General features: G+C 38.6%; 1 protein-coding gene across 1 annotated transcript in view; it reads right to left on the reverse strand.

The window, feature by feature from the left end:
• Positions 1 to 1,748: 1,748 nt before the first annotated feature.
• The window catches only part of LOC122795019 (taste receptor type 1 member 1-like), a 195,184-nt gene continuing 184,773 nt past the window's right edge, over positions 1,749 to 12,159 (reverse strand). The window contains 1 exon segment of the mRNA XM_044063602.1: positions 1,749 to 2,686. Within this exon segment, the coding sequence (XP_043919537.1) occupies positions 1,749 to 2,686 (938 nt within the window).

A 12,159-nucleotide genomic window follows, 5' to 3' on the forward strand; every position in this document is an offset into this window, starting at 1 on the left:
AAGTTAAGAGAAGTCCTTTGCTTTATGTGGAGATAAAGATTATTACAAAGAAGTGGTATTCTCTGTGATAAATAGCTATCCCTCTAACATGTTCTATTTATGTTGCAGGTGTTTATTCCACCATTGGAATTGTAGGTCAGCATAAAGTGTATGGTCATCAGAAGGTCTGTATGCGAGGCAGTGATCGCCCCCAGTAGCCTGCATGATACTGAGAAGAGGGCCAAGGCATTGAGATAGATGGTCAGTGTAGTTTTTATGTTTTAGGCCATTGATTTTCTTGGTGAAAAAGCATTCTGGTCATTCAAGATGTGTTAAGTGTTTGGGGTAAAAATAGCCTTCCACCGCAAGGGAGCCATAAGGCTTTCTTTAGCTATGCACATAATCTCAAAGGCTGTACATAACAATGTACAGAGCTAACAGTGAATAGAGCCACCTACATTTATCATCGAACATATTCTTCCCCCAACCATCAGCACTCACCTACATATACCATCGAACATATTTCCCCCCAACCATCAGCACCCACCTACATTTACCATCTAACCTATTGCCCCCCCCCCCAGCCATCAGCATGGAACAGGTCCTAAATGCAGTCTCCAAAACCAAAAACACTGCATCTGTGAGTGCCAATAATTTCTCAGGATGCCTCCTAAATGGCATGAAACACAACCTGTTAGGATCACTGGTGTCAGTATTCAGCAATAGCCTTCAGTCAAGCTATGGTATGTAGAAACGCAGTGCAGTCCTTAAATTCATACAATAAATGTAGGTTTATTGAGATAAATATTAAACAGTGAACAAATGAACAGGTGAAGCAAAAGAAACAACTAAAAGTATATTTTTTTATTATAGTCCCATACAAAATGGTAACAGTCTCTCATATAGACTCTTTAAGTGCTTTCCAATAGCTCTACTCTTTCTGCATTTCTTTGGCAGGAATGATATCCAGGTTCTTTTATGTGTATCCCACACATTTTCCTCTTTCTGCAGTAATTCACCCACTCCTGTTGCCCAGATCCAGGATCGCCCTTCAACAGAGGCAAACATCTCTAAAGTGGGACTTGCACAGCTCTTCTTATAAACCACATTATTAGATAACTGACTTCATGAAAAAAATGCAGGAACTTTCATTGCCTAATACACCATTTATCTACTGCCTTAAAGTAACCGTTACATTATATTCATGTTTTTAAACAAATAGTTTCATTTTCAATATGAATAACAATAGTTCTACTAACATCAGCACTATTGACTTATTTCATGTCACATGTATTTCACCTAGTGGCACCACCCTACTGAGAACTGCCATAACACACACACACACACACACACACACAGACACACACACACACACACACACACACACACACACACACACACACACACACACACACACACACACACACACACACACACACACACACACACACACACACACACACACACACACACACACACACACACTGCACACCACTTAGATTCACCAATGTGCATTTTTTTAATAAAAGTTGTATTAAAAGTTGTCGAGTAGTAACAAGGAAATCTTTCTGCTCTGTATGGATCAAGGGGGATCTCTACTAGCTGTTAGGACAATAAATCAAATCAAATAAAAGATAACATTTTTAATAGCACTGTTCATACAACCAGATGCAATAAAAAGATAATCATTTAAATATGCATTATTAGAAGAATATTATTCCCCTCTGACACAGTATACACCCGTGATATACATTACTTTTCTCATATAATTATCTACGGTTATAAGAGCTTGTATTGTTAGTATAGTTCTGAATACACATTTGAAAGTATTCAGTGGTGTTCTGCTTAGGCTTAAAAATAATAATAAAACACTTTGGACAAAAATAGCCTGCAATCACTCCATATAGTCTGGCTAATATACAAATTACTAGCAACATATTGCTATACCGTTCATTTTGAGCTGCATTAAATAGAAAATAGGAAGCAAGTGAAAAGAAATATATAAGAATAGTTATTGTTATGCATTTTGCTTCATTGTAGTTTTTTGGTAAATCTTTTCCCATGTAGGAAAAAATGAAACACATAATGCTAAGAAGACCAGTGAAAGCATCCTGTGTTATTAATGTAAGTGATTGATTCTTACCACATTTTAAAATTATAACTTCCTTAAAAGTATAATCAAATACAGGCTTATATATACCATCAGCTAACCAGAATGATGATATTATAATTTGTATTAGTGTGCCAGTTGCTAAAAACAATCTTTGTCCATGCCGTTTTACCCAGTAATCATATGACTTAGGCAGTTTGGCAGCCATTTTAAATATACACGCTATTAAAAACGATCGAAGTACAAGACAGGAGAGAAAAGCTGTAAAACTTACATGAAATATTAACTGCCTCAAAACACATGTTACTTCATTTGGCTTCCCAATGAAAAAATAAACACTGCAGTAACAGAACATTAGAAATACTAACATTAAAAAACAAGATTTTCCACCAGCAGCTTTAACTACTACAGTTTCGCGGCTCCAAAAAAAGATGATTGCAATTACTCCTGTCAAGATGAATCCAATAGCGGACAATATTATTAATAACACCGAAACAATGCTATTCCATTCAAGGTATTCAATTTTTCTGGAAAAACAAACATGACTTCCTTCAGGTGACCACATGTCCTTATGGCATAGCTGGCATTCATAAGGATCTGTAAAAAAAATGTAAATCTTGAGAATATTTTACTGTGAGCACCAACTACACATTTTCAGTATAAACAATGCTTAATACTCCATTAAGCACTGCTCAATTACACAAGATAAGTATTAGCATTAATAAAATAAATACATGCTGAAATCTTTTCTAAAGCTGCACAGTATTGTGCAAAAGTCTGAACCAATATCTTACTCCAAAATACGGTACTAAGACTGTACTTCTCTTTGGATCATAGCACAGGTGAAAAGAGGTGCTTGTAATTTTTTTTAATAATTCATGTGAACACCCATATTTTGTAATATACTTCAGGGTTCATGATTTGGCAGTCCCATAATGGCAGTCAAGTTTCATTTTTCAGACATGATCCACATAAACAGTGCATTAAGTGTAAATACTTCAATCTAATAACAGTCACAGATGCTCAGAGGTACTTGCACTTTGTACAATAAGGAATATTTTTTTACATTCAAAAGGGTTAGGTAGGATTACACAGATAAATTAATTGTATATTGAGAAGATGAACCTCGATAAAAACACAACTATAGTTAGATTACAGAAATAAAATGGGTTGGGAGGATGACTTAATGGTTAAGGTGCTTGCCTTACAAACACAAGATGTAGGGTTTGACTCTCACAAGGGATAACTGGCTAGGCTTAAAAATGGCTCGTAAGAGCAGTTAACTCAATAATAAGCTAAACAATGGTTCTATACTGAGAAGATGAAACCAAAAATTTTCAGGAACTGCAACAACCAAATTTATAGTGCAAAAAGTTTTTGATAGAAACAGCATCAGTGATCAGCAGCATTATTAGAGGACATGAAGAAGTGTAAGTACAAGAAAACAGGATACAGCAAAAAATAAAATGGATATTTTAAACAGTCACTGGAACAAGAAAATGTAAAGGGGACTATGAGCATGGTATTCCATAGTTTGGATAAAAACTGGCAGGGTGGATAATTAGTTATTATAGAAGGAATGTGTTATGCTTACAGGATTCAGGTGCCTAGAAAAAGAGATAGTTCAACCTGTATGAAAGCACAGACTGATACACTATAATCTGCAGTTCGTCAATTAAGTAGGAGGAGCTTAAATGATGATGTCATCAAAAGGCACTGTAGTGGAAAATCTGCCAGCAAAGTGCTGTGATTATTCAGAGGTGAAAGAGTGGTTATGGTTGCAGTGTATATAATATGCAGTACCCTCAAATGACTAAAGGAGGGTTTCTTTGAGTCATGATATCAAGAAGACAAGTGATAAAAGTATTGAGAAGTTGGCATAGTGGTTAAGGTGTTTACCTTACAGCCACAAGGTCCAGGGTTTGATTCTAATATGGGATATTTGGCTATGCTTAAAATGGCCCACAAGGGCAGTTAGGCTAGTTTTAATTTGTGTTGGTGTGTTGCCCCTTTTCTTTAATTCAGTTGGAAATGTGAGCCATTTCATAAATGAAAATATACCACGGATCTCATCATTCAACTAACCTGCAGCTGGTAGTCACTGTGAAAAAAATTCTACCAACCTTTTTGGAATGAGACCCATCCCCTGTAAAAAAAATAAAATAAAAACAAAATGGCGGAACAATCCCACCTTCAAGCTCCTTCTGTTATATTACATCCTGAGTAAATATTGCTCATCATTTACATATGTCAACATTTCTTTCCAACGAGACACTTTCCCTACAATTTAAGCCTTCACATGTGAGTATATGTTATTATGCAGTAAGAGAGAGGAGTTGTTCAAAAAAGATTGATTTCATTTTTGCACAAGTCAATAAAAACAGCCTGGAACATATTGTCAATAACTGACTAGCAGGCACGGTATTTAGATCTGGTCTTCATTATTACAGCTTCTATGTACTATTCCCCTGGCTTCTCCTTCCTCAGTTAAGTTGTACCATAAATTTGTGTTGTTTACTTTAAAAATCTCCAAAGTCCCTGAAACTAATATTTCTGAGTTTAATAATTTCAGATGGGCAAACCTCATATAATTCTCTGACAAGATCTCAGACTTTACCTATGTCAGTGCCAATTCTGACTCCAACACCACAGTGAGCTACATAAAGGAGTTCAGCTGTCACTTAGATAAATGCAAGGAGTTGTCAGTCCTGAACAGAAATTAAAAAAAACATTCCAGTGGTCACCAATATTAACAACTTTTCCAAGAAGAGAATAAAAACTGTGCAGGTTATATAGTAGACCCAAAACTCTGCATGACTAAGATAGTATCAAAACTGTTACTAGGAATGGACAAAAAATTAGGACTTTAAGGCAATATATGAATTTAGTTAGGTACTGAAACTATGAAAAATTAGACATTCTTATATGGTGGTGCTGCAGTAGTGTTGTCGCCTCACAGTAAGATGCTGTCTGGTTCAATTCTCAGCTAGAGCGTCTTCTGCATGGAGACATGCGTGAATGGGCATACCTTCGTTGAAGGTTGTGCGTCAGGGCTGGTAACTCGGCATGTAAAAGTCAAGTACCAATCATTAGCGGACCGGAGTTCCGCTGTGACGACCCCTAACCAGGAAAAGCTGAAAGACACAACAACAACAACATTAAGCTATGACAGGAAAAGCTAAGGAATATTACCTAACAATGTTCAAAACAAAATAAACATTGCCAGTATACTAGCTAACAAATTCATTACAAATCCTACCCCTGAAAATTCTCTCCAAGCTCCAACTAACCAGAATCCATTACACACTCTGTCAATACTACAGCATGTGTTCTGAAGGTTCTGTCAAAGCCCCAAAATCCTTCTTTAATTGGACCTGATAACATACCTGGATATTTAATAAATAATGCTAAACATGCCTTCACCAAACTTGTTCACAGCCTGTTTAACCTAAGCTAAGCTTAGTTACAGGTTTAGTTCCTGAATTATGGAATCCACAGTACTGATGTGTCTCCTTAACTGTGGATCTACCACAGTCCTTGCCAGTTATGGACCCATCAGTATGATGAGCCTGATCTACAAAGTTATAGAATGTATTACAACTGACCTCATCGTTTATGATTGTGATGAAAGAAAATACTGCCAGCCCAGTTAGCTGGAATTTTGTAAATATTTATATACCATTGGTGAATATTGAAATGATTTATACAAGATGCTTGTGTTACAAATGTATTAGAACTGTATGTCATGTGTATATCAAACTGCTTGTACAGACATGTTGAAAAGGTGTTTGCAAAGTGCTGTTTAAAATGTAACCACAGTGGGCCCTACTGGAAGGGAACAGAAATGTACATGCAATACTGTAGCTGTTTAAGTATATATATTTGAACAGTGGAACATGGGATACATGAGGTTAACCACAGTCTAGTAAATTTTAGAAAAAACTACTGAAATTAAAGTACTTTATGGCTAGGCCATAAGAGATGGTATCTTTCAGTTTTCAGTGCAGCAAGAGGCACAATGCATGTACTAGGAAACTTTCTGTATTGTCTTTAGGGTGAATTAATTTCTAGTGTTGAAAGCTTGAAGGAATGCAATTCTTTTATGACTTCTAGCATCTGCCAGAGATCTGAGGAGAAGCCCTTGCAAATACTAAATACTGTCAGCTTCATCAATGGTTGTTTGGCCTGGGAATTAGCAGTCAGATGACAAGAAATGTCATTCTGCAAGCGATCTCAGAAGTAACATTTTAGGTATTAATTTGAGAAGTGTTTTAGTGAGACAGAGCATTCTGAATTCTGTTTTTTAGACCTGACAACAACTAGAAGATCCATTCACCACATCTGCCTTGCTCTATTAGTAAGTTTTTAGGTTATAGTAATTCGCTTAGATACAGTAAGGAATATTTTACAGATTAGTATAGATGCTTTTCTTTCTTTATTTGAGACTGTCCTGCAATGTTGTTTTAAATATTCCCTGTGATTTTGAACTCTGATGTCACTGTAAATATATATTTAGCATTGTCTTATTTTATTATTTATTATTAAATATATTTAAATCTTTCATTGTGGCTGATCTTTGCAGAGATATTTAAATTTTGAGAGTACTTGCATATTTATTTGGTGACACGGTATGGGCCACTCCTAATGGCCTTGCTCTTGGTCCAGCTACCATTTGTATTACACAGTAAGACTGGACACCCTTTATTAAGAGCCTTAAAGCAGCTGATAAGGAGGGACTGGTGGTAGTAATAACTACCTTATAGTCTGGGGCTAGTAAACCTGTGCCAGCCTTTCCCAGGTGTGTGTGTGTGTGTGTGTGTGTGTGTGTGTGTGTGTGTGTGTGTGTGTGTGTGTGTGTGTGTGTGTGTGCATGTGTGTGCATGTGTGTGTGTGTGTGTGTGTGTGTGTGTGTGTGTGTGTGTGTGTGTGTGTGTGTGTGTGTGCGTGTGTGTGTGTGTGTGTGTGTGTGTGTGTGTGTGTGTGTGTGTGTGTGTGTGTGTGTGTGTGTGTAAATCAAATCTCAAAGAGTGTGTGTGAGAGCTACTTGGGCAGGGACACGAAGCACTGGTTGGACAGAGAGAGTGCTGGAGGTCTTGGCTTGGTCAATCAGCTGAGGTCTTGACTTTATAGCTGTGCCAGTGAGAAGTCTTATCGGGGATGTGGAGGAAGAGGAAGAAACCAGCCCGGACTGACTGTGGTCTCTGTGTGCTCTTAAGGGAAATTTCACTAGATGCAGAGAGCTGTATGGAAATACTGTGTATGGACTTGTCATCCTCCCAGTTTACATCCTCCACTGGTGCCAGTGATGAAGATTGAGGCTCCTTCGCTAATGGTCCAGTGGTGGGTCATCACAATGATATCAAAAAACCCTGGGCTTGACTCATCATTTGGCTTTGTCAAAGAGAGATTCTGCCTGTTAAATGTAGTTAACTTCTTATAGGTTCATAGATTCATAGGAGGTTACTAGGGTTATGGCTCTAGAACCTTTATAAGGCTACCATGTAAAAACCCTTAGTACCCCAGTTGACCATAGTTAGATGGTTGTTATTTACAAAGTGAAACTATGATCAGCACTGAGTCCCCTGTTAAAAATTAAAAATGTTTTAAACTTGATCAATTAACCCATGGCCAGAATCAAACCATGTACCTTATGCGTATAAGATGAACACTTTAACCATTGACCCAAACCCACCAGCCACGTATGGACCACATGACCATTGCCTACAGCCTTGCCAAGGCATTTGACACTAATACACTGTGGGATCATAGTAAGAAAACTAAATGCCCTAAACATAGATTCCATCTTATTAGCATGGATAGCAACTGGCTAAAAGACAGAAACCATGTAGTTCACATAGCAGGTGCTTCATCTGAGAGCATAAAGGTAACCAGTGGAGTACTCCACAGATTTGCGTTGGGATGCCTTCCTTTTGTCATTTACTTCTCTTATCCCCAGATTGGGAACCAGGACCTGTGGTTAACTAAGTCTGCAGATGACTACAAACTTAGTGTTATTGTCAAGTCCTCCTTTGACAACTGTACCTTCAGAAAAAACTTACACTAACCACTAGTAAATTTCTGATGTACTAAACATAGGCTTACACTAAGTGCAAAATGAAAAGTATTGTTGCATTTGGCAAACAACACTACTAACAACACGTAGTACAGACAGTATCCCACTACAGAATGGAAATGTAGTCAGGGACCTTGGAAACTGGATTGACACTTACCTGCCTTCAATAATCATCTGGCAACTGTAGTCAGAAAAGCTTTCTTCTTAGTGCAATTGATAGCCAAAGGTGTATCATCCAGACATAAAGAAACCATTGTTTCCTTATATTCTATATTGATTACCCCAATCATTGAATACAGCACCTGGTCAGGGTTTATCATAGAAATACCAAAACTATAGAAGCCTCAAAGGTTCATAACCAAGAAGATGATAAGTTTAAGGACCTATAGAAACCAGAAGCACTATCTTTTTATTCAGTTTCTTATTGACTCTTGAAAAGCTATCTGTGCCTCACCTACCACATTATTAGAGAACCTGTTGTTCTTGACCTTGTTCTGATAGTTCCACAAAATACCAGAACCAGGGTTATAAGTCTTTACCAGGAGATAATCAGAACATGGTAGTGAGATCGACTCATTATGAAGACCTCCCCCCATTTCTGGATACACTTCAGTGCAGGTTAAGCTGTGCAATGCATTATCATCCTTCTGAATCGATACCCACAAATCTACCCCTAGACTGGCCTAGCCTGAGGATGGCTATTGGCAAGACTTTAATGGTCTTAGACTAAATTGCTTTGTAAATCCATTGAGTGCTGTAAAAAGCTCTGGTAATTCAGAAGGGGGCCCTGAAGAAGGTGCACATGTTTTCTTCAAGGGTGACGTAAGCAGGAAATTCCATGAGACTCTGTATGACTCTGAAGCTCCAAAGTGTCCATCTACTAGTTCTTGATACTGTTAAGTGATTTTGGTTAATGTTTACCTAAAATAATAGTGAATTGTGGTTGTTGTATCCCAGTAATGTATAGTTTGCAAGATAATGTGTTACGTACAAAACATGTTAAAATTTTCTTCATTATATTTCCATAAAGGAAAAAGTCATAGCAGTTGCCATTATATAATCCTCACTGGATCTAGGTTGATGTGAGTAATGAGTGTTGTGATCATCCTTTCTGGATCTAAGCTGGAGTGTGTAATGAATGTTGAAATCATCCCAACTGGATCTAGGCTTGGGTGTGTAATATGTCCTTTGGTCATTCTCATTGGATCTAGGTAAGTATGTAATATGTGCTGCGATCATCCCCATTGGATCTAGGTAAGTATGTAATATGTGCTGTGATCATCCCCATTGGATCTAGGTACGTATGTAATATGTGCTGTGATCATCCCCATTGGATCTAGGTAAGTATATAATATGTGCTGTGATCATCCCCATTGGATCTCGGTAAGTATGTAATATTTGCTGTGATCATCCCCAATGGATCTAGGTAAGTATTTAATATGTGCTGTGATCATCCCCATTGTATCTAGGTAAGTATGTAATATGTGCTGTGATCATCCCCATTGGATCTAGGTAAGTATGTAATATGTGCTGTGATCATCCACATTGGATCTAGGTAAGTATGTACTATGTGCTGTGATCATCCCCATTTGATCTAGGTAAGTATGTGATATATGCTGTGATCATCCTCATTGGATCTAGGTTTGGGTGCGTAATAAATGCTGTGGAATAAAATCCCAGTCCATGTGAGGCAGAGCACCTCGCTGGCTCTGCTCAAGAGAAATCTTGACCGGTGGATGGGAGATCGTAGGTTTACCCCGGGAATCATCTCTGTGTCACTGCTGGACAGAGGCACAACAAACTAATGGGCACAGTATTTTTTCATATAAGGGGTGGCGTAAGCCACAAAATTTTGGGCTAGGCTTATAAATGCCTTAGGGCAGATAGCCTAGTATAAACCTATGAACCTATGAACCTATGAATCATCCTCATTGGATCTAGGTAAGTATGTAATATGTGCTGTGATCATCCCCATTGGATCTAGGTAAGTATGTAATATTTGCTGTGATCATCTCCACTCGATTAGGTCATGGTATTAAGTGTGTTGTGATCATCCTCACTGGATCTAGGTAGGGTGTGTAATGTGTGATGTGATCAACTCATTGGATCTAAGATGGAGTGTGTAATGTGTACTATGATCATTCCCACTTCTTCTAGGATGGTGTGTGTAATGTTTGCTGGTATTATCTCCACTGGATCTAGGTCAGGGTGTTAAGTATGCTGTGATTATCCCCACTGGATCTAGTTTGGAGTGAGTAATGTACACTGTGATCATCTCCAGTGCTTCTAGGCTGGAGTGTGTAATGTGTTCTGTGATCATCCCCACTGGATGTAGGTCATGGTGTTAGGTGTTCTGTGATCATCCCCACTGGATGTAGGTCATGGCGTTAGGTGTTCTGTGATCATCCCCACTGGATGTAGGTCATGATGTTAGGTGTTCTGTGATCATCCCCACTGGATGTAGGTCATGGCGTTAGGTGCTCTGTGATCATCCCTACTGGATCCAGGTTAGGATGTGTAATGTGTGCTGCGATAATCCCCACTGAATCTGGGTCAGGGTGTTAGGTGTTCTGTGATCATCTGCACTGGATGTAGCTCATGCTGTTAGGTGTTCTGTGATCATCCCCGCTGGATGTAGGTCATGGCATTAGGTGTTCTGTCATCATCCCCACTGGATGTAGGTCAGGGTGTTAGGTGCTCTGTGATCATTCCCACTGGATGCAAGTCATGGTGTTAGGTGTTCTGTCATCATCCCCACTGGATCCAGGTTAGGGTGTGTAATGTGTGCTGTGATATTCCCCACTGAATCTAGGTCAGGGTGTTAGGTGTGCTGTGATCATCCCCACTAGATCCAGGTTGCGGTGTGTAATGTCTTCTGTGATCATCCCCACTGATTCTATGTCAGAGTGTTAGGTGTTCTGTGATCCTCCCCACTAGATCCGGTTGTGGTGTGTAATGTCTACTGTGATCATCCCCAGTAATTCTATGTCAGGGTGTTAGGTGTTCTGTGATCATCCTCACTATATCCAGGTTGTGGTGTGTAATGTCTACTGTGATCATCCCCACTGATTCTATGTCAGGGTGTTAGGTGTTCTGTGATCATTCCCACTAGATCCAGGTTGCAGTGTGTAATGTCTACTGTGATCATTCCCATGGATCAATTTTGGGGTGTTGCGTGTGTCATGATCATCCCCACTGGATCTAGGTTAGGATGTATAATGTGCACTGTATGATGTGGTCAATGTTGCATCATCCATGGATCTGCCTGTCTCTCTCTCAGGTGTGGGTGGAGCTACATCAGATTGCTGCATCCCTAAAAAGGTTGGTTCAGCACCACTATTTTAGCTCAGATCCAGTCTTTAGGAGCTATAGAAGTTGAAAGCAATTCAAAGCACTGGCAGGATGAAGAAGTCAGGGAGAGTCTGTAACTAAAATTACGGACATGGAGAAAACCTTCAGAGATGTAAATGGTTGGATACAAATGAATGAATCTCAGAGGAAATTTTGTTTTCGAAAAATTCAAAGGAGTGATGTGCCTAATACAATAATATCTATTAATTTTATTTGACATTTGTTTACAGGGAATGTACAACTGGGCAATAACCCCTTCTCAGTGAAGGCCTGGTAAGAAAAGGTCCACATTAAACAGGTAAAACAGCAGATAAAACAACAATATATATACATAAGGAAAGAATATTTACACTAGGCAGATGTCAGGTGTGCGTACAGGGCATGAACACTACTGACTAGACTGCAACGAGTTATACATACTGCAGGTGAGAGGCAGAACAGACACCGTATACCGAAGAGAAAAGGAAAGTAGAGGAATAAAAATCATGACGTTAATACCAATTTATTTATAAGCCCTATCTATGCAGGGTGTAGGAAAGAAAATGGTTTATAATAATATGAAGAAGAATAAACACAGTTTAAAACATTTTGACACGCAAGTATTATTTGACTCATTTTATAGAAAAATAATGGATGGAGAGAAAGT

This window comes from Protopterus annectens, chromosome 2.part1 (assembly GCF_019279795.1).
Source record: "Protopterus annectens isolate FY-2018-M chromosome 2.part1, PAN1.0, whole genome shotgun sequence".
In the NCBI taxonomy this organism is placed as follows: Eukaryota; Metazoa; Chordata; order Ceratodontiformes; family Protopteridae; genus Protopterus; species Protopterus annectens.